This window comes from Mustela lutreola, chromosome 5 (genome assembly GCF_030435805.1).
Source record: "Mustela lutreola isolate mMusLut2 chromosome 5, mMusLut2.pri, whole genome shotgun sequence".
Taxonomy (NCBI): domain Eukaryota; kingdom Metazoa; phylum Chordata; class Mammalia; order Carnivora; family Mustelidae; genus Mustela; species Mustela lutreola.
The window spans coordinates 3,733,921-3,757,667 of record NC_081294.1 but is presented as its reverse complement, the minus strand read 5'-3'; the positions used below and the strand labels follow the sequence as shown (position 1 = coordinate 3,757,667).

The 23,747-nt window shown below is 42.9% G+C and overlaps 1 protein-coding gene across 3 annotated transcripts in view; it reads right to left on the bottom strand.

Moving 5' to 3' along the window:
• The window catches only part of ADAMTS16 (ADAM metallopeptidase with thrombospondin type 1 motif 16), a 150,348-nt gene that overhangs the window by 59,995 nt on the left and 66,606 nt on the right, over positions 1–23,747 (bottom strand). For all 3 annotated transcript variants that reach the window (XM_059173597.1, XM_059173595.1, XM_059173596.1), the window contains exons 11-14: positions 9,370–9,465; positions 4,245–4,393; positions 2,745–2,917; positions 841–971 (exon numbers count right to left, since the gene is read on the bottom strand). In XM_059173597.1, coding sequence (XP_059029580.1) covers positions 841–971; positions 2,745–2,917; positions 4,245–4,393; positions 9,370–9,465 — 549 coding nt within the window. The remainder of the gene's footprint in view (positions 1–840; positions 972–2,744; positions 2,918–4,244; positions 4,394–9,369; positions 9,466–23,747) is intronic.

Sequence of the window (23,747 nt, the reverse complement as noted above, 5' to 3'; positions counted from 1 at the left end):
TACCGGGTCTTCCAACTTAGAGAAATCTGAAATGAAGACCACGGTCTCGGACTGGTGGGTGCGCATACTGAATCAGTTCAAGGAAGAACCCATCCTTCACATGCAGTGTATTTGGTCGGGTAAGGCTTTAAATTTCTGCATATAATAGAATTCCTTCCCCGTCTAAACTCGGCATGGGGTGGTGAGCTCAGGGCTCTATGGTCACTTTGCCACCAAATCTTTCACAGCCTCTCTTCCAAGTCCCTCCACAAAAGAGACCCCTACAGGATGCAAAGTGGCCTCGGGGCTCAACGCTGCCCCGGTCTGCGTTGCTGCCCGTGCTGCTGCAGGCTGACCCCACTCTGCTCTTCCTCATTCCCGGGGCCTGTTCCTTCTTGATACAAGGATACAAACCCTCTGAGCACTCCTTCCCGTTTGTCACCTCCCTCGGCCCCCCGGCCCTGCCTGCCCTCGGGTACTCTGACACCTGAGTTGGGTCTTACAAACCCACTCCTTCTCGCAGGACCCTGTTCCCAGACTGCTCCCCCAGACTCCTCCAACTCACCCTTCCAGACTGAGCTCAGAAGCTCCCTTCTCCAAGGAGCCCCACAGATTCTCCGGATCTGTATCTAGGAAGGAATCCGCTCTCCCCCATTCCCCGTCCTCTGCATGCACTTTGACTGCAACCAACCCCATGTGTCTCAGTGTGTCTTCCTATGGCATCCCCCTCCCCCTCCCAGGCTGTGGGTCGGAGAGAAAGGGCGGGGTTCAGATGCTGGTGACTTTAGCCCCTCAGAGGATGCCCGGCACAGAGCAGACTGTCTGGACACGTGTGTTGAATGAATGAACGATCATTATTACCTCACATATCCCATCTATACAAACATTACGGCTATCCTCCGAGCATGGAGTCCCATCTTTGACTTTATTTGACAAAGAAAAGAAGAAATCAAATCCTTCTGCGATACAGTAGAGTTTGCATAAGTGCTGATCTTAAAAAGAAATACACACACAAACACAAATAAGAAAGAGACTTAAGCTCTGATCATTTTCGCTCTAAATTTTAGATAGACTTTTTCGTTTTCTCTTATCCCCCATAAAATAACTCCCACACAACATTCATCGCAAATACTTTTTTTTTTTTTTTTTTTTTTTTTGTGGTGGTCTCATGAGGCTTGGGTTTTTTTCCTTTAATTTTTAATTTGTATAAGGCTTCACTATTAATTTTTTATTCTGTTTGTCCTTTCCTATCCTTGTGCGTTACCCAGTTGTTGGCACATAGTAGGCATTCAATAAATATTTGTTGACTTGAATACAACATAACTGTTCACTATTTTACTAGTATAATTAACTACTCTCTTGTAGAAATGCAAAAAGGTCATTACAATTTAGTAGCAATATATAAAATTCTCAAAAACGTAATAAAAGAATCAAGTGATCACCAAATTTCTTAATAGCACATTTGATGAAATACATATTTTTGAACCGATAAAAGGGATAACTTTTAGATGAAATCTCCAGAAGATAACCAGAGGCTAATGTTTCCTATAAATACAATGATTGTCAAAACACATGGATACATGGAAAATGTAGGTATCATTGTACACTTAAGCATGGTGGATCAGGTTTACTTTCTCTCTTGATAATCTGTTTCATAGATTTTATGGTTTACATAATTAATATGAACTTTCATAGAAACTTTTCCCCTTCTTTCTTCTTGGTAAAGAACGGAAGAGTTGATGATGAAAATATAGTCTTGCCTTAGGAATTTTCATGGGCTCAGACTCATCTACAAATATTTTCTTCACTATATAAGATGAAACCAATTGAATAACCCTAGGAATGGAGTTGAGTATGTGCCTCCACGATTAATGTGTTTATTTCCTGAGACCTGGAGTCAGGAATAATACACGTATGTTGACCTCAATTTCAAAGTTCTTTCTCTCTTTTTCTCCTGCCTACTTATTTCTCACTGGATCAAATTTTACTAAGTTTAAGAGTTCAAAACACAACCAAAAATGCTTTGTGTGAAACTGCTTTAAAGTTTTCCTTTGAGGCTGTACTGCCTTCGTAAAGCTCTCACCATGAAAACACTATGTCTGTTGGGCTGGAGAAGGATAAGATTGGGGAGATTCACGTATTTCTTAAGTGTTGCTTGGACAGTATTCCCAGTTTCAAAGAGCAAGATGACTAACTATTCTTTGAATTTCTCCTTAAATTATGCCAATTCAGCTACCAGGTTCAAGTTACTGTAATCTTAAGAATAATACATCTTTCTCTCAACCTGGAGAGTAAAATCAGACATAGGGTGCAAATAACCTTCTTGGTTTAAATCAAGACTTTTGAAAATAGTAGGCTTTAAAACTACCTAATTTTCCAAAAGATGTTAGACTTGCTCTGATTCTTTGGCCATGATAACTGCTCAGTGGGTGAGATGCTGAGAGAAATATCACCATCATCTGCTGGGATGTGTAATGAGAAAACACTGATCCATGATCACTACACCATCTATTTTGAACGCTTCGTCACTTCTTTGAAGATCTCACTGTAGGGTGCACACCCTGGGGTGTCTTGTTAATTTGTAACCACACAGCTGGTCTAGTTTAGACCAGAAGCTGGTGGCCGTGGGGCAGGCGAAAAGCCTGGGTTAGTGACCTCACACAGCGGTACGGTCTATCCAAACAGCGCACTTAAGATCACACCCGTCTAAAGAGTACAGGTAACAAAGCATGGGGTCGTTAGTAGAGGAGGGATTTAGGATTCACCTTCCACTTGGGTGTATGGCTTCCACGTGTAGCGCCATCCTCGAAAGCGCTTGTCATTGTACTCTGCACACTGCAGCGCACGGAAGTCAACGCTGTTGTGCGGACATTGCTGACTGTTGCAAAGCCTCAGCGTACGAGTGGATCCCTCACAAAACTTGCCTCCGTGCGATGGTCTGCAACAGGAAGAAACCCTGCGTTTAGTAGCCACTCTCCCCTCGCTGGAAACTAGGCTTACTGGAGAGATGAGCAGATCCAGTTAAATGGCTCACAGTGATGAAGGAAGAAGTCTGCACCCCAATGGGACCATGACTTTTTTTTTTTACCATCAACAGCATGATCCCTGTTCCTGAAGTCACTAGGGCAAGTTACAATGTGGAAGTGGGTCTGCTTGCCACCTGTTCACTGCTGGTGCCCAGCAGCCCGGCACACCAGACAGAGGGCAGGGCTGAGACGGACATCCAAATCCATCACTTTGGCTGCTGTCTGCTTCCCTGCAGCCAGGCCAGGGCAGCAGATCAGCTCAGGAACAGTCACCTCCCACTGGCTGGTGCTAACAGCAAAGAGGCTCTGCTCACTCCTAGAATCCATGTGGACCCAGCACAGAGACGGCCTCCTCTCGATGCAAGGGATGCACTAGGCGTCACACATGAGAGACACCACCACGAGGCTGCAACAGGACTCATGTTTTAAACCAAGTGAGGTGCGAAAGGAGGCCTGGGACAGTCCCCCACGCCCTGCTCTGGGGACCGCCTCTGATGGTTGCCAAAGTAAATATATTGGAGGAAAAACCAAACAAACATTTGGCTTTTTTTCACATAAAAAATTGTTCTTACCAGTTTCTTATTCATTTGTTTTCTCTATGCTTTCATGATTGATTTGCTTATTTAAGGGAGACTCTTGGAATTGCACATAAATGTGGTAAAAATCCATTTCCTGAGTATCACTGCAAGGTCTGTTTCCCTGTGCTGTGGTCAAATACTTCTTAGCATCTTAAGTTATACCAAAGAGACACCCTTGTTTGAGAAATACTTGACTAAAATGGCTTCCTTATTTAGCTATTCTTTTTTAAAAAATAATTCTAATACAGTTGACATACAGAGTAATATTCAGATGTGCAATAGAGGGGTTCAACACTTCTACACATCACCTGGGGCTCGTCATGACGGAGCACGCTTTCTCCCCACCACCTGTTTCGCTTGTCCGCCATACACCTCCCCTCTGGTGACCGTTGGCGTGTTAAGAGTCTGTTTCTTGCTTTGTCTCCTTACTTCTTTTATTTTTTCCCCTTTGTTGTTTGTTTCTTAAGTTCCAATAAGAGTGAAATCATATGATATGACTTCCACTTAGCATAATGCCCTCCAGCTCCATCCAGGGGGTCATACCTTCTCACTGATTCCTACAATACTATGTGACGTACAGATCAGTATTACCATACGGTTGCTGTTGGGAAGGTTCACAGCTTAGAAAGTGCTCGTGAGAAGGAAGTGCAGATGTGCTCACTTGGGATTTGTGCACAGGCGGTCTCTGTGAGACACCCCTCCTCCGCAGGTCCTGGAGCAAGGGGACCAGGAAGACCAGTCCGACCAGTGGCCATGGGTGGGCTTGGGGCCTTCATCACCATATTTGACACACTGTCCTCCACGGCACCACTAGAAGTCAAAAAAAGAAAAAAAAAGAAAGAAAGAAAAAAGAAAGGTTGACATGACTCACAGACTGAGTCCAGGGCTTCCGTGACACTCAGCCCTGGGGAGTTCTGTAGGACATGAGGACACCAACATCCCACCTTCAGGCAGCACATCTTTTTCATTAACAAAAAGAAGTTAATGTAACTTCTTTTTTCTTTCCAAACCTAACGTGGTTTTATAAATCCCCACAGAGGGAAGATCTAGAGAAGAATCCTTTTCTAACATCTGAGCTGCTGGAATTCAACACATTTAATTAAGGGGTGTTGCACAGACGTTCAGCCCCATGGTTGAGCTCTCCAGTGAGTGAACTCCAACCTTTCCTGGAACAACGTGCTTTTCATAGTTCTTTGAGAACAGACGGAGTCTCAGGCAGAAAAGTCCAGCTGGAGGTTCCATGTGACTCAACACCTGGTCATTTCTGGCCAGTACTCTGTGCCTTCACTCCCCAGCACCTGGGCTCAGAGACTGGAAGCCCCGTTGTTAGCGGATGCATGTCAGAGGTCAGACGGCTTCCCATGGAGATAAAACAACTCGCACAGGAGCTCCATCTGTCCCTACGAAGCTGGAGATGCTATCAGCTCTCCTTTCTCAAGAGGAGTGCCCATCAATGTTAGTTCATGCTAAAAACCATGGGTTTTCTTCATTGCCATCACACATAAAGGACACACAACATCTAATATTGTTCAGCCGTGCTGGTTTTCTACCCATGGCTTGGTGTAGATTTCAAGGATCTTCAGGCCGTCTGTTGAGAGGAGAAAACAAACTTGCTTGTCCCTTGAGGCTGGCCTGCGTGGGGCAGCAGAACCAGCCTTAGCACTGGGCTGGAGGATGGGGTGAGGCCTCCTCTTGTCTGTCTCCAAGATTAGGGCCACCAGATTTGTTCTGGGTGAAAAAAATGGGGCTTTACAAAAGGAAAATAATAACACTTCCATTATTGATTTTGTTCAGTGAAAACACACCAAGTTGCTGGCGTCTGACCATTGGTGCTACACAGAAATGGCAGTTACAAATAGTTTGATTAAATATCATTTAAGGAAGAAAAACTAAACGTAAGTAGTGAGGACTAAAACCTTGTCCATTCAATTTTTTGATTCTTTCTGAAAAGCAAATAAATAAATATGTCTCTCTTTTGTTACCTCCTGGCTACACCCCAGGTGATCAAACAAAGTCCTGGAGTCCCCCTGACACCCTCAACTCAATGGGGGGAAATGCAGCTGTCAGCAAGGCATCTGCTCCCTGATGGCTTCATGAGTCCAGAGAGAGAGCTGGATCTGGAAAAAGCAGGGCCGGCTCCTGTGGACTTCATGCAGGGAGGGACAGAGAGGGACCAGGACGGTGTCTGTTCTGATTGTTTTGTCCCATTTTACAAGAATCAACTGGTCAGAGCTTTCTGATACAAAGACAGAAAAGGGGAACACAGGAACCCACAAGATGAAAACTCAGAAAATGTTTTCAGGTTTTAAAGTCACTTGACATAATTCTTCCTCTCTGGTTATGATTACGCCAACAGGCTTGTTAAGTGGATTTTGCTTTTGGTATTTAAGGATTACTTTAAGGTAATTTGGTTTAATTTTGTTTTAAAGTGACATGAAATATTTACTTCTTAAAAATTTACAGTTTATTCTTTTTATTTTTAATGTAGAAAAATAATTATACAGATGAGTATACTCTTAACTTTGTAAGTGATAGCACACGACACATTCTTCCATTCTGTGTCTCCACCTCACAGTGTGTGTGGAGCTCACCCCTTGGAAGTGTGTAGACAGGTCTCTTATTCTGTATTTGGGGTTCTGCTCTCTTCATGGACATCTGCACGATTCCCTGTCTCCAACTGTCACAATTATTTCTGCCGTGAGCAGACTTGCCAAGGCAATTTCTGCTCTTTGTACTACAGTATCCTCAAATGACTATTCTTTTAAATATTATTAAAAAAAAAAAACTTTCTGAAAATCTGAGGAGAAAGCACTGTCCCTTCTCCCATGGAGGTTGGGGGAATGCATGGGTTTGGGCAGGCACAGACACACAAACATGTGAACTCACACACACAAATGATCTGGAATAGAATTCCACACAGGTCACAGACCCATGAAGCCCATCGTGAGCAGGTCAGGAGAAGAGCCTGTGTTCCACCGAAACACCGGTTAAGTTTTTGAGGACCATCCCATGTTTCTCACCCTTTTATATGTTATTGAGGGACACTGGCTTTTGAGAGAAGGTTGTATTTTAGGACGCAAGATGGTGTGATGAATGCGTGTTTCTGCTATGATGCTATCCCCACAGTCTGCATGTCACACCTAAACCCAGCACACACAGGGAGCACCTTGATAAAATACAACAGTGGACTTGGGGATATGGGGAGAAAGGAGCCTCTGTATTAGTTCTGAGGCTGTGTGCCTCAGGCAAGTTACTCGGAGGCTCTGAGTCTGCATGTTCCCCTGAGAACCTTAGGGATGGTCCAAACTACCAGAATAAATTGTTCCAAAAATGCAGTTCAATAAGACAGACCAAGTACCTAGCACCAAGTATAAGCATAATGTGGAATGGTTTAATACAACGTGGGACCCACAATTGTTAGAGAGCTCGAATCAGCTTTCATATATATTAGGCTGTAGTCTGAACCCCTTGTCCTGGATTCCCCATGGTGTGCTCACAAAGGACCTAAGTATCCTTTCCCTGGAAGGTTCCTGAGTGCACTAGGGGGTGCTGCAAGGGACTCACCCTCACAGGGAGATTGTGAGGATTGAAAGTATGTCATGTACTAAGGATGGAATCTGATACCACAAGATGCAATGTAGTCCCATTTATCACCATGCAGAAGCCTCAAAGGAAACACAGTGTAGAGAGAAATAGGCTCCCACACAGGAGAAAGGTACACAGAAACAGTATGGTTACTCCCAGTACACACCAACTGCTCTGGGATATCCAAAGTACTGAGATACTGACTGCTGGTAATATGCATGTCTAAATCAAAGAGCCAAAGAGACACACAAGAACCCATAATACAGGAAAATGCACAACTAATAGCAAAGGGACCTTTCACAGGAGCCTCCAATGCTGTCCCACCATGGCCACCATGCAGCCTCAAGGCAGAACACATCATTCCTGGGTAATTTTAGGCATATATTCTGGCTTAAGATGCACTAATTCTTTTTTATAATAAGGAAAGACCCATCTTTGGAAATACAAGGGAAAATGGTTTAACAATACCAAGGACCATCAATGTAACTGTGCTTTCAGGGTAAATAAAATTTAAGCAGAATATATAGGTTATTCTGAGGAAGGCCCACAGCTCTGAAATCAGTCCTACAGGAAGCAGGTGATCAGAGAAGCACCCTGTGCCCTGCCTTATGACCTGGAACTCAGGGGCAAGAGTGGGATGGTGGCCGATCTCTTGGAAAATGAGGATAATTTTGCAAATTATCAACTGAAGAGTAAATTTTAGATAATTATGTGCAGAAAGTGATCACGGGCAACTTAATACTGAGGCACATTCCCTGGCGTCCTGCGACAATGGGCATTTCCACACCATGGTGCATCCCCATGTCCCTTTCTTCTTCTGAGAGTCTAAAAGCATTTTTATTCAATTTTGGGAGGTTATGAGTTATGTAAGTACTGCTGCTATATATGTGGAAGGATTTAATAACCCACTCCCACCCTCTCTGGGGGATTTCAAATAAAGCTCGAGAGGTGTGCAGGAGAAACAGTCTCTGGGCGTTCTTTTCACATAAGCATGAGCAGCTCTCTTCACATCCTCAGTCAGTGTTGCAATAATTTAACCTGAAAGCATGAGATAGTACTGTTTGCTAGCATTTTAACCCTTGCTGCCCATGCTCACATTTAAATAGACTGAGGCTGTTATAAATTTGATTTGGAATCTAAGCTATTTAGAATCAAAGATATTTAGACATTTATCTCTTTCATATGCATTAGTGTCACTAAAAAGGTCACACACTAGGATGCCTCGGTAGCTCAGTCACTTAAGCGTCTGCCTTCGGCTTAGGCCATGATCCCAGAGTCCTGGGATCGAGTCCAACATCGGGCTCCTTGCTTGGTAGGGAGCCTGCTTCTCTCTCTTCCTCTGCCTGCATATGCGTGTTCTCTCTCTCTCTCTGACAAATAGACAAACAAATAAAAATCTTAAATAAAAAGGTCACACACTGGGCGCCTGGGTGGCTCAGTGGGTTAAGCCGCTGCCTTCAGCTCAGGTCATGATCTCAGGGTCCTGGGATCGAGTCCCGCATCGGGCTCTCTGCTCAGCAGGGAGCCTGCTTCCTCCTCTCTCTCTGCCTTCCTCTCTGCCTACTTGTGATCTCTCTCTGTCGAATAAATAAATAAAATCTTAAAAAAAAAAAAGTCACACACTAAGTGGCACAGAAATGGGTTCAGGGATCATTTGGGTCCAATATATCTCTATCTTTATCAATGGTCTTGTATTTTAAAAAGTAATGCAAAAGGAATCAGAATACTACTCTTGGAGGTTAAGGTAATTTATTTTTTAATTTCAACAATAAAATTATTCTCTTCCAGTGAGTAATAAATGCTCTTAATGTATTTCTTCTTAATATATTTCTTTCCCCCACCAAAGCCTCTGTGTCTTTAACAATACTATCTAACTCGGATTCTGTACATGGTTGAAATATGGGCAGGAGTTGAATGTTCCCCTTATTAAACAGAGGCAGTCGCACCTGCTGCCTGGCATATACATTTACTGATTGCAGATAGCCCATCAGTTACACCATCAGGAAAAGGGCAAAAGGAAGAAGGAGCTGCCTTCACAGTATCAATATAAATTAAACACCATCTTCTGTCCTGGGGGTAGATTTGCACATGGAAACGAGGAACATGGGCTGACAAAATACCAATGCAGGAGGAGGGGAGATGCAAGGGTGGAACAGCTCTGACATCTGAACATGACTCTTGACCTAAGATTGGCTCCTTACCATGTCATGTCCACAAATAGTGCCTTCTGCTGCGGGCATAAACTTAGTCTCACATTTCCTTCCAATCCGGTGGCACCACAGGGCTTTACAAATATCCTACCAGAGAGAAAAGGTCATCACTATTACAGATGGTTCACAAATCTATAATAAAATATCACTGAAAAATTTAAGGGGAAAACAGCTGATATAAATTTAAAGCTGATAATAACTTAGCAGTATATAGAAAGAAGACCCAGAGACTCACGTTCTAGATGTGGTCCAACTTAATTCCACCCCCTGCAACTTTATTTATTCATATGTATTTTATCATAAATTTAACAAACTTATACTTTCTAAATTAAGAAGTAAAATATGCTTAATCCAGAGGTTGCAGAAAACAAAAATTAAAATTAAAAAAACTGATAAAACCCAACATTTTATAATTCGTTCTTGACCCACCATTCACTAAGCTCTCCAAGTCTGAATGCTCATTTTCAGATTAAAGAGGATTATGTCTGGGGCACCTGGGTGGCTCAGTGGGTTAAAACCTCTGCCTTTGGCTCAGGTCATGATCCCAGGGTCCTGGGATCGAGCCCCGCATTGGGCTCTCTGCTCAGCAGGGAGCCTGCTTTCCCCTCTCTCTCTCTGACTGCCTCTCTGCCTACTTGTGATCTCTGTCTGTCAAATAAATAAATAAAATATTAAAAAAAAAAGAGGATTGTCTGATAGCCATTTGCATATCTTGATTTGAGAAGTGTCTGTTCATATCTTCTGCCCATTTTTTGATATGTTTGCCTGTTTTGTGTGTGTTGAGTTTGAGGAGTTCATTATAGATCCTGGATATCAACTTTTTGTCTGTACTGTCATTTGCAAATATCTTCTCCCATTCCGTGGGTTGCCTCTTTGTTTTTTTGACTGTTTCCTTTGCTGTGCAGAAGCTTTTGATTTTGATGAAGTCCCAAAAGTTTATTTTTGCTTTTGTTTCCTTTGCCTTTGGAGACATATCTTGAAAGAAGTTGCTGTGGCTGATATCGAAGAGATTACTGCCTATGTTCTCCTCTAGGATTCTGATGGATTCCTGTCTCACGTTGAGGTCTTTTATCCATTTTGAGTTTATCTTTGTGTATGGTGTAAGAGAATGGTCGAGTTTCATTCTTCTACATATAGCTGTCCAGTTTTCCCAGCACCATTTATTGAAGAGACTGTCTTTTTTTCACTGTATATTTTTTCCTGTTTTGTCATAGATTAATTGACCATAGATTTGAGGGTCCGTATCTGGGCTCTCTACTCTGTTCCACTGGTCTATATGTCTGTTTTTATGCCAGTACCATGCTGTCTTGGTGATCACAGCTTTTGTACTAAAGAGGATTATGAAAGTTTCTGGTTTATCCATTCATCCATTCATCCGTCTGTCTGTCCATCCATCTGTCTACCCACCCACTCACCCACCATCTGCAACTTTTGATGAAGACCTAGAATATGCCAGTTGCCTTGCTAGGAGGATGGTTCCCTAAGGAATACGACCCAGATCTACCCTCTGGGGCGTGGTCTAAGGGAGAGGCAAAGTTGCTGTAAGTCACCATATGTTGCCTGTGGGAAGAGATGCTCCTATAGGAGGAAAGCACAAGGCTGGGTGAGCTTGTTGGAAGGCAAGGCAGGGACACCTAGGGAAGGGCTCATGGGAAAGTTAGATCTCTGAGCCAACCCTGAGCTTGAGGGGTTTACTGGGGGAGACGAGATGGCATTCCAGGGAGAGGGAGCAAAGGATTTGTGCAAAGGAAAGAAGATGTGAAGGAAGAAAGCTGTGTGCAGAGTAAGGAAGACCCACACCGTTGGCAGGGCAGTAAAATGAAACATGATCTGAGGGTTATACACCATGAAAGTCTCTCCAAGTGCAAAGAATGAGCTTCCCTTTCCTTTCCTTCTGAGCCCAAAGGAACGTCTTACTGAACGGCAAGCAGCAGCACTCAGAACAGGATAGAAACTTCAAGAATGCTGGTGGCAGCTTGACTGCACGGGAGGAAAACATTTTGTAAATTATCTGCACAACTGTTCTGAATATTTGAACAAGCACTACATTATTTCCCAAGACATTTACTGGCTGTATCTCCTGGGTGATCTGTCTCGTAAAGAAAACCAACACAGCCACACGTCAACATCATTTTGCTTCAAAGATGGCTTTCCACTGCCTTTATGCTTCCAATCCCTGTTTCATGGTGCTGAAAGATGTGCTCACACAGAGCTGCTCTACATCGTTGTGAGTGATCAATATTCATTTTATTGTCTTCGAACTATTCTCGAATCTCCTCCCTATGCTTCCTAATTACATGTTTAGAAACTGAGGCCATACATGCATTTTCAGTCTGTATCTTTCTCATTCACAAATCAGCTTTGGGGAACTTGGTGGCAAGAAGGAAGCTTTTGATGTTTTACTTTGTGTATCGACTGTGTTTATTTTGAAGACGCAGGAGAACGGCCTATGGTTACGACTGCTGTAATGCTCTGTCTCATTTCCCTGTGAGTCCTCGAAGATCACTGGGCGTGACTGGGGCAAACGTGTCACGCCTCTCGTCGTGTTAATTGGCATGCTGACTTGGGGCCTCCGCTCCCCCAGAACCACGTTTAGGGATCAGAGCCATAAGAAGACCTCAAGGAATCTGTAAAAGCAGGGGCTTGAGTGTCTGTAACTCTCCTAAGAGACAACTGGAAAGCCCTGTTGGCTTGCAGGGCCACAACTTGATAGATCACCAGGATATAAATAAAGCTTCCTTGAAACTGGAGCTCATGGACCCAGGCTCAGTGTCTGGGTGGAAGCATGGCAGGAAGCATGGCAGATCAGAACCAGAGTCTGTACAGCACTGCAGGGTAGGCCTGCCTGCCCTTGGGTGGTGGCCCACAGACAGCAGCTGGCCAGAGGGCCTGCACCCCTTCAGGAGGCTGGGTGTGCACACAGAACAAGGATAGGCACGAATGGATGAATGGGTGAGAATGAAAGACGGGCCCCTTCCTGCGGTCAGGCCAGCTGGGAGAGGGACACAGTGGTCCAGTAGAGGGACTGAGCTTCTGAGAAGATAGGCATATCGGTATGGACTGGAAGGGAAGATCTGGGGGAAGAGTCCCTTGTCCTCCTTGTGTGTTTGAGGATGGCAACACCTGCTCATGGACTTGTTCTGGGAGCTAAATGAAGTGGTTGTAGGTAACATGTCCAGCTCAGGCCTGGTACCTGGGAGGCACTGAGCCAGCTCCAAGGGGTAAGGTGACTCCAGCCCACAGGCTGCTCTCCGCTGGGCTTCATGGCTATGCCCTTAAGGAGCCCGTGGTACGGATTCATGGGACAGTTTCAAAGATCAGCTGAGAGGATACAAAACAAATGATGTTTCAAAAAGTGAAATTATTTTTATGTATTTGTCACAGAGAGCTGGCTCAGTGTTGGTACCTAGCTGGCGTTCAACACGTGTTCTGAGTCAGCTGAACATCTGTTCATTCGTTCCCAAGGAAACCCTGAACAGGATGAGTGGGGACATTTTTCATGTAAAAGGAAGTTAGTAATGGTAAGTGCAATGTTATCGTAAGAATATCGAAGATGAGGGCACCTGGGTGGCTCAGTGGGTTAAAGCCTCTGCCTTCGGCTCAGGTCATGATCTCAGGGTCCTCGGATCGAGCCCCGCATCGGGCTCTCTGCTCAAAAGGGAGCCTGCTTCCTCCTCTCTCTCTGCCTGCATCTCTGCCTACTTGTGATCTCTGTCAAATACATAAATAAAATCTTAAAAAAAAAAAACATCTAAGACGATACAGGTGGCCACCTTATGTTTGAAAATATATATCTAGATCCTACTATTTAAAGTATTTCTTTTCATTTTTGAAGATTTATTTATTTATTTCAGAGAGAGAGAAAGAGAGAGAGAGAGAGAGAATGCGGATGAGCAGGAAGAAAGGAGGGAAGGGGGAGAGGGAGAGAGAAACCCAAGCAGACCCCCCACAGAGCTCAGAGCCCATGTGGCCCTTAAGTATTTTCATAATATTCTTACATTGTAGTTTTCTGGAACATTCTGCAGAATGTAGATGAATGGGAGATACTATTAAAAGTGGCTTTTTTACTATTAGGTGACGGGGTGTGGGCCTATTCTTATTGATTTTGAGGGGCATTCTCTGAACCTCCTGAATTTTGATGCTCGTTCCCTTTGCCATATTGGGGAAATTCTCCCCAATAATTCTCTCTAGTATACCTTCTGCTCCCCTCTCTCTTTCTTCTTCTTCTGGAATCCCAATTATTCTAATGTTGTTTCGTCTTATGCTGTCACTTATCTCTCGAATTCTCCCCTCGTGGTCCAGTAGCTGTTTGTCCCTCTTTTGCTCAGCTTATTTATTCTCTGTCATTTGGTCTTCTATATCACTAATTCTTTCTTCTGCCTCATTTATCCTAGCAGTGAGAGCCTCCATTGTTGATTGCACCTCATTAATAGCTTTTTTGATTTCAACTTGGTTAGATTTTAGTTCTTTTATTTCTCCAGAAAGGGCTTTTATATCTCTTGAGAGGGTTTCTCTAATATCTTCCATGCCTTTTTCGAGCCCGGCTAGAACCTTGAGAATTGTCATTCTGAACTCTAGATCTGACATATTACCAATGTCTGTATTGATTAGGTCCCTAGCCTTCGGTAAAATATTAGATTGGCAGCTGACTTATCCACAGAGACCTGGCAGGCCAGAAAGAGCTGGCATGATATTTTCAGAGCAATAAATGAGAAAAACATGCAGCCCAGAATACTATATCCAGCTAGGCTATCATTGAAAATAGAAGGAGAGATTAAAAGCTTTCAGGACAAACAACAACTGAAAGAATTTGCAAACACCAAACCAGCTCTACAGGAAATCTTGAAAGGGGTCCTCTAAGCAAAGAGAGAGCCTACAAGTGGTAGATCAGAAAGGAACAGAGACCATATACAGCAACAGTCACCATACAGGCAAAACAATGGCACTAAACTCATCTCTCTCAATAGTTACCCTGAATGTTAATGGGCTAAATGCCCCTGTCAAAAGACACAGGGTATCAGAATGGATAAAAAAACAAAACCCATCTATATGTTGCCTCCAAGAAACTCATTTTAAGCCTGAAGACACCTCCAGATTTAAAGTGAGGGGGTGGAAAAGAATTTACCATGCTAATGGACATCAGAAGAAAGCAGGAGTGGCAATCCTTATATCAGATCAATTAGATTTTAAGCCAAAGACTATAATAAGAGATGAGGAAGGACACTATATCATACTCAAAGGGTCTGTCCAACAAGAAGATTTAACAATTTTAAATATCTATGCCCCCAACATGGGAGCAGCCAACTATATAAACCAATTAATAACAAAATCAAAGAAACACATCAACAATAATACAATAATAGTAGGGGACTTTAACACTCCCCTCACTGAAATGGACAGATCATCCAAGCAAAAGATCAGCAAGGAAATAAAGGCCTTAAACGACACACTGGACCAGATGGACATCACAGATATATTCAGAACATTTCATCCCAGAGCAACAGAATACACATTCTTCTCTAGTGCACATGGAACATTCTCCAGAATAGATCACATCCTCAGTCCTAAATCAGGACTCAACGGTATCAAAAGATTGGGATCATTCCCTGCATATTTTCAGACCACAATGCTCTAAAGCTAGAACTCAACCACAAAAGGAAGTTTGAAAAGAACCAAAACACATGGAGACTAAACAGCATCCTTCTAAAGAATGAATGGGTCAACCGGGAAATTAAAGAAGAATTGAAAAAAATCATGGAAACAAATGATAATGAAAATACAACGGTTCAAAATCTGTGGGACACAACAAAGGCAGTCCTGAGAGGAAAATATATAGCGGTACAAGCCTTTCTCAAGAAACAAGAAAGGTCTCAGGTACACAACCTAACCTTACACCTAAAGGAGCTGGAGAAAGAACAAGAAAGAAACCCTAAGTCTAGCAGGAGAAGAGAAATCATAAAGATCAGAGCAGAAATCAATGAAATAGAAACCAAAAAAACAATAGAACAAATCAACGAAAGTAGGAGCTGGTTCTTTGAAAGAATTAATAAAATTGATAAACCTCTGGCCCGACTTATCAAAAAGAAAAGAGAAAGGACCCAAATAAATAAAATCATGAATGAAAGAGGAGAGATCACAACTAACACCAAAGAAATACAAACTATTATAAGAACATACTATGAGCAACTCTACGGCAATAAATTTGACAATCTGGAAGAAATGGATGCATTCCTAGAAACATATAAACTACCACAACTGAACCAGGAAGAAATAGAAAGCCTGAACAGACCCATAACCAGTAAGGAGATTGAAACAGTCATTAAAAATCTCCAAACAAACAAAAGCCCAGGGCCAGACGGCTTCCCGGGGGAATTCTACCAAACATTTAAAGAAGAACTAATTCCTATTCTCCTGAAACTGTTCCAAAAAATAGAAATGGAAGGAAAACTTCCAAACTCATTTTATGAGGCCAGCATCACCTTGATCCCAAAACCAGACAAGGATCCCACCAAAAAAGAGAGCTATAGACCGATATCCTTGATGAACACAGATGCGAAAATACTCAACAAAATACTAGCCAATAGGATTCAACAGTACATTAAAAAGATTATTCACCACGACCAAGTGGGATTTATTCCAGGGCTGCAAGGTTGGTTCAACATCCGCAAATCAGTCAATGTGATACAACACATCAATAAAAGAAAGAACAAGAACCATATGATACTCTCAATAGATGCTGAAAAAGCATTTGACACAGTACAGCATCCCTTCCTGATCAAAACTCTTCAAAGTGTAGGGATAGAGGGCACATACCTCAATATCATCAAAGCCATCTATGAAAAACCCACCGCAAATATCATTCTCAATGGAGAAAAACTGAAAGCTTTTCCGCTAAGGTCAGGAACACGGCAGGGATGTCCATTATCACCACTGCTATTCAACATAGTACTAGAGGTCCTAGCCTCAGCAATCAGACAACAAAAGGAAATTAAAGGCATCCAAATTGGCAAAGAAGAAGTCAAATTATCACTCTTCGCAGATGATATGATACTATATGTGGAAAAACCAAAAGACTCCACTCCAAAACTGCTAGAACTTATACAGGAATTCAGTAAAGTGTCAGGATATAAAATCAATGCACAGAAATCAGTTGCATTTCTCTACACCAACAGCAAGACAGAAGAAAGGGAAATTAAGGAGTCAATCCCATTTACAATTGCACCCAAAACCATAAGATACCTAGGAATAAACCTAACCAAAGAGACACAGAATCTATACTCAGAAAACTATAAAGTACTCATGAAAGAAATTGAGGAAGACACAAAGAAATGGAAAAATGTTCCATGCTCCTGGATTGAAAGAATAAACATTGTGAAAATGTCTATGCTACCTAAAGCCATCTACACATTTAATGCAATTCCTATCAAAGTACCATCCATCTTTTTCAAAGAAATGGAACAAATAATGCTAAAATTTATATGGAACCAGAAAAGACCTCGAATAGCTAAAGGGATATTGAAAAAGAAAGCCAACGTTGGTGGCATCACAATCCCGGACTTCAAGCTCTATTACAAAGCTGTCATCATCATCAAGACAGCATGGTACTGGCACAAAAACAGACCCATAGATCAATGGAACAGAATAGAGAGCCCAGAAATAGACCCTCAACTCTATGGTCAACTAATCTTCGACAAAGCAGGAAAGAATGTCCAATGGAAAAAAGACAGCCTCTTCAATAAACTGTGCTGGGAAAATTGGACAGCCACATGCAGAAAAATGAAATTGGACCATTTCCTTACACCACACACGAAAATAGACTCAAAATGGATGAAGGATCTCAATGTGCGAAAGGAATGCATCAAAATCCTTGAGAACACAGGCAGCAACCTCTTCGACCTCAGCCGCAGCAACATCTTCCTAGGAACAACGCAAAAGGCAAGGGAAGCAAGGGCAAAAATGAACTATTGGGATCTCATCAAGATCAAAAGCTTTTGCACAGCAAAGGAAACAGTTAACAAAATCAAAAGACAACTGACAGAATGGGAGAAGATATTTGCAAACGACATATCAGATAAAGGACTAGTGTCCAGAATCTATAAAGAACTTAGCAAACTCAACACCCAAAGAACAAATAACCCAATCAAGAAATGGGCAGAGGACATGAACAGACATTTCTGCAAAGAAGACATCCAGATGGCCAACAGACACATGAAAAAGTGCTCCATATCACTCGGCATCAGGGAAATACAAATCAAAACCACGATGCGATATCACCTCACACCAGTCAGAATGGCTAAAATCAACAAGTCAGGAAATGACAGATGCTGGCGAGGATGCGGAGAAAGGGGAACCCTCCTACACTGTTGGTGGGAATGCAAGCTGGTGCAACCTCTCTGGAAAACAGCATGGAGGTTCCTCAAAATGTTGAAAATAGAACTGCCCTATGACCCAGCAATTGCACTATTGGGTATTTACCCTAAAGATACAAACGTAGTGATCCAAAGGGGCACATGTACCCGAATGTTTATAGCAGCAATGTCCACAATAGCCAAACTATGGAAAGAACCTAGATGTCCATCAACAGATGAATGGATCAAGAAGATGTGGTATATATACACAATGGAATACTATGCAGCCATCAAAAGAAATGAAATCTTTCCATTTGCGACAACATGGATGGAACTAGAGCATATCATGCTTAGCGAAATAAGTCAAGCGGAGAAAGACAACTATCATATGATCTCCCTGATATGAGGAAGTGGTGATGCAACATGGGGGCTTAAGTGGGTAGGAGAAGAATAAATGAAAGAAGATGGGATTGGGAGGGAGACAAACCATAAGTGACTCTTAATCTCACAAAACAAACTGAGGGTTGCTGGGGGGAGGGGGTTTGGGAAAAGGGGGTGGTATTATGGACATTGGGGAGGGTATGTGTTTTGGTGAGTGCTGTGAAGTGTGTAAACCTGGTGATTCAGAGACCTGTACCCCTGGGGATAAAAATATATGTTTATAAAAAATAAAAAAATTATATTAAAAAAAAAAAGAGAGACAGAGAGAGAGAGAGAGAGGGAACACAAGCAGGGAGAGTGAGAGAGGGGGAAGCAGGCTCCCTGCTGAGAAAAGAGCCCGTTGTGGGGCTTGATCCCAGGACCCTGAGCCGAAGACAGGCGCTTAGCGACTGAGCCACCCATGTGCCCCACAGGTGAGGGTTTTTAACTTTACTAAGGACAAAGCTCTCGAGCACAGGATGCAGGTGATAGCGTGCCCTGACAACTCGTGACCTGCGCAGTCTCCACCTGCCGCACGCCCCCCTGCACACTTCAGCCCATGCTGGAACCTGTTCAATCCCCAGTTCAGTTCTTCAGGCAGAAACAAATAACAGGAGTTAGAAGAGCCTTGAAATGTCATATAATCCATGTTACTGTTATTCAACATATCGAAAAGTATTTGAGACATTGGTATCCTAAAGATAAAACTGACATTTCATAAAAATGTGACACTCTACTCCAGAAAACAAATAGAAAATCCAGTTCCTCAAAAAATCAGATAATAAAATGACCATGAAATGACCAAACAACCAAAATTCAGTTTTACCCTCTTTTATCATACTTCAATTGAACTGCTAACTTCTAGACAATAATGTGCAATGATTGTATTAAATTAAACATTATTGTTGTATGTCATTACATTCTTAATTAAATTTCAGGGTCCTCTTGGAACAAAGACCCTATTAAATCATACGTCTAGGGCCAAGGAGCTGGAATGTAAGACATGCTGGGCGTGGGGGGAAGCTCCCAATCTCACAACAGTGCCCAGGACACTAAGGTGATCAAATTTCAAAGCAATTCTAGCAGTCTGCATTACAGACTGTGGGGTCAGACCGCCAAGCACAGATGATGCTGGCAAACAGAGCAGGCACCAGACGAAGACACCGTGTTTGTAATAACTAATACTTCGGGAGAAAATTGCTGAAGTCCACACGGACAGCCCATGCTTGCTTTCATCCCTGCAGAGACGGAATCCAATCCTTAACGAAGGCGCTCGCTTTCCAGTCTGTCCTGTAATTTAAGAGCTGTGCTCATGAAGACCGATGTCAGGCATAGTGACTTGGTTGAGTTAGGTGTTCCCACCGAACACCCCAAATGAAACCAACATTTCCCCATGATTCTGCTGGAAATTTATTGGGAGATTTCCCGACAGTGAGTGCACTAACCCCAGAGCCGTATTCTCAATCTGTCGCTCCTAGACTCTCCGAAATACCAACCAAAAATGCCATCAGAAGGGATGTTATAATGGGATCTATAATTTATCACAATTATTAGTTTTTCAAGAAGTAGGGTGCTTTATCACTAGTTCCAATGATCACCCTAAAGGTATCAGTGGACAGAAAAAGCCGTGGCCATATGGGTGGGTGAATTTACACACAAGTATGTAAACACACATATACCAAACACACACCTGTCTGTCCAAGAGACAGATGCACATGAACTTGCATTATCTATTAACTTTTCCAGCTAAACAGCACATGGACTTGCAAGAGTCCAGGCACCTATCACGTGCTCAGCACATGCTCCCTGAGGAGCCCTTAGGGTTAGTCATCAGGTAATTTCCTGTTATTTATTTATTCATTTTTCAAAGAACTTTGTTTATTTATTTGGGAGAGAGAGAGACAGAGAGAGACCATGAGCTTGGGGGAGCAACAGAGGGAGAAGCAGACTCCCCACTGAGCAGGGACCCCCCCAATGTGGGACTCAATCCCAAGACGCTGAGATCATGACCTGAGTCGAAGGCAGACACTTAACCGACCGAGCCACCCAGACATCCTGCTTGTTATTTATTAATTTAATGTCTCCCGTCAGTAAGTTTCTGGATCTTTATACTTCAACCAGCAAAACAGACCCATTTTCATAAAACTTCAGAAGGAGTTCATTGAAAAAAAATTCAATTTTATAACTGAAAATGTTCTGAGATGCTTAATTCACAAGGAAAATAATCTAAGTGCCCCAAATTTGAGATTCAGGGCCCTAGAGATTCTGGCCACATAAGTCATATTTAACTTAGAAAATCCATCAAGTTTATTCAAGTTGAAGAATGATTTTATATCATCGGGAATGAGCTGACACGACTGATTTTAAAGGATGCAATTTTTTTTTTTAACTGAAAAGGTATTTTCTCTCCTGTCCATGATGAACTGGTACCAGGCTTACTTTCCCGCACACAAAAACTGCATGAAACTTGACAAAATATATGGGCCAGCTCTTTTAGGCTTTGGACCAGGCATCACAGTCCTTGTCCCTGGAGACAGGGAAGTTTGCCACGTGAGCGCCAACTTCGCTCCAACCATCTGGTTGGGAAGAATTTCCTGACATGGTGCAGCGAGGTGGACCCCAGCGCACACTGACAGTCTCCCCGTGTGGAGGACACCGAGAACAGAGCTGGAGCTTGCAGAAGGAGCTAGAACCTGCGGGATTCTGTGGAGCCGGGAAGGAAAAAGCCATGTTAAGTAGGAAGCCCCGGATGCCTGCCTAAGGATTTCCCGTAGGTTCTTCCTCATCTGTGGGGTGAACGGGTGATACACGGACACGCCAGTGGCCTAGAGCAGGGCAGAAGCTCTGGGCTGAGCGCTGACCGGCTGGATGACAGAGGTCATGCCGTGTTGGGAGACACTGGAGTTCTGGGCACATGTGACAGAGAAACCTCAGTGAAGAGCCCGAAGTCCACGCCCCCAGCCCAGAGCACAGGCTTCGCCCTCCAGCGAAGGAAAAGTTGAATGAGAGGAGTCCTAAGGAAGAGCCAAACCAAGCCTCAAAGGATGAAGGGGTCACCTATTATAATAATACTCGACAAAATTTATATAACATGAAGTGATACTGCATTACAATACGCTACAAATAGACTCAAGGCTATGAAGGAAAAAGCTGACAGAATTAGTGGTAAAGAACAGGAAATTTCAGTGGAGATTAGAGAATATAACAAATCAGATCGTGTTTTTGGAACCAAACCTTAAAATAACCTAAATGTGGAGTTTGCTGAATTGTCTGAACAAATGGTAAGGAATGCCAGCAGACGCAGACGATGATCGGCTTTTTAATCAGAAACAACGGAGAGCAGGTGAACATGGAAATGTCGCCTGAGAATGTGTATAGGAAAAGAAAGAGGCGCTTATATTCTCCGGAGCAACCACTAGAAATCAAGAGGAGGAAGTATAGCTAAGATGCAAATTGAGGCAAAAAACCAGAGTTGTTAGAAGTTTAATGCAAAAGGAAATAGAGGAATAAAAAAGAAGTGTGACCAATGGGAGACTGAAGATAAAACCTATTGACACAATTCCCCATGTTAATACCATAAAAAAAATAAATAACTACATCCCTAGAAGTAGAAAATACATTTCACAAAAGTCAACCCACTTTCGTGATAAAATTGCTCTGTGATCTAGGACCAGAAAGCAACTCTTTCATTTTGATAAAGGGTGACTGTAAAAACCAACAGCTGACATCATATTTTTGTTTGTTTTTAAAGATTTTATTTATCTATTTGACAAACAGAGATCACAGGTAGGCAGAGAGGCAGGCAGGGAGAGAGGAGGAAGCAGGCTCCCCGCTGAGCAGAGAGCCCGATGCGGGGCTCGATCCGAGGACCCTGAGATCATGACCTGAGCCGAAGGCAGAGGCTTAACCCACTGAGCCACCCAGGCGCCCCCCCATTTGTTTTTTTAAGTTAAGTTTTAGTTAACATACAGCGTTCTGTAAGTTTCAGATGTATGATATAGTGCTCAGCAAGTCCGCATGTGACTCTGTGTTCGTCACGGTAAGTGCGCCCTTGATCGCCATCCTGTCCCCACAGTTCCCCCACCCTCGTCCCCTCCAGTAACCTTGGTTGTTCTCTATAGTGAAAAGTCTGTTTCTTGCTTTGTTTCTTTTTCCTTTACTTGCTTTTTCCCCTCCAATTTCACATATGAACAAAATTATATGGTATTTGTACTTCTCTGACTTACTTAACATCGTCCCCTCTAGCTCCATCCTTGTCATTACAAATATTTTACTCGGCATTTATGAAGATCCAGAATAAGCAACCTGTATTGACAGTGACCGAAATCAGAACGATGGTCCCTTACCAGGGTGGGGAAGGCGCTGAATGGAAGAGGCATAAGGGAACTTTTTGGCTTTATGGAAGTGAGGACTGTCTTGGTCAGCATACGGCTTACATGGGTAAACACAGTTGTTAAAGTTCCAGCTGTACCCCTAAAATGAATCCATTTCACTGCATGCAAATATTTCCTCAGTTACAAAAGAGGTACTTCGTTTAGCTTCTTCCTTCCTATTTTTTCCAAATGGTGCCAGGGTACCATGGGTGATACGGTCCACAGTCACAGAGCAAAATAACGTGAAACCAGAGGTATGCTGTAGGAAAGCCCATCTTTGGGAAAAAAAAATTAGTCCTATGTTCCCTGTCCTTAACAGATAGAAGAGTAACATTCAAGAACTACCTAGGGATTTCCCATGGAAGAGGAAACATTAGGAATACACGCTGATTTTACTGCTCCTGCTCCAAGCTGACATTACCCAGCTCAGGAGATAAGGATCCTGTCCTGGAACATGGTGCTGATTGGCCTTAGGGGGAAATCTTGAGTTTAGAAGAAAATAGATTATCTCATCAGATTTAAATTGGGAATATTCCTTGTACATTATGAAATGTTGGAGGTTTCCCGAGGATCATATTTTTGTCTACTTTCCTCTTGATTTCATTGCAAACTAGAATAAAAGAAATCTCAGAAATAGCTACTTTTATTTAATTGATGGTTAGCTTTCTTTGGGGTTCAGTCCGGCAAGCTCCCAGATCCCGGCCAGCCCTTCTGGCATGGGTGCGTGTCTCTGTGTCACACACAGAATTTATATCAGTCATGTCCCTGGACTCAGCGGCAGAGATGACACCTTCTACGAGAAACTTCTCTAGAAGCCCTGTTTTTGAAAAATTTAACAAGCATGGTTCTCTAGACAGACTGTTCTCCACAGTAAATTCTGCTTCTATCTGAAGTAGGTAAAGCAGGGCGGTGCTGTTTTCTTAACAGCATTTGAAAAAAATGCAGAGCATTAATTTGCCAACTTACACCAAGAGGTTATTGCTGAGGTCCCACGTGATAAATCAGAAAGCAAGAGCGACCTAACAGGCCAAGTCAGTTCTCCAACGAAAACCGATACCCGCACCAGTAACCACCAGCATCCTCTTTGCCAGGAGAACATGTGTTTCCTGTTATCTAAGACCAGCCCTAGCTCACAGGATTTGACATTTGGTAGGTACCCAATAAACGCAGAATACATCAATGTCCGTCACACTGCATAAAACGGTTTTGTGAATCATACTGCACCGAG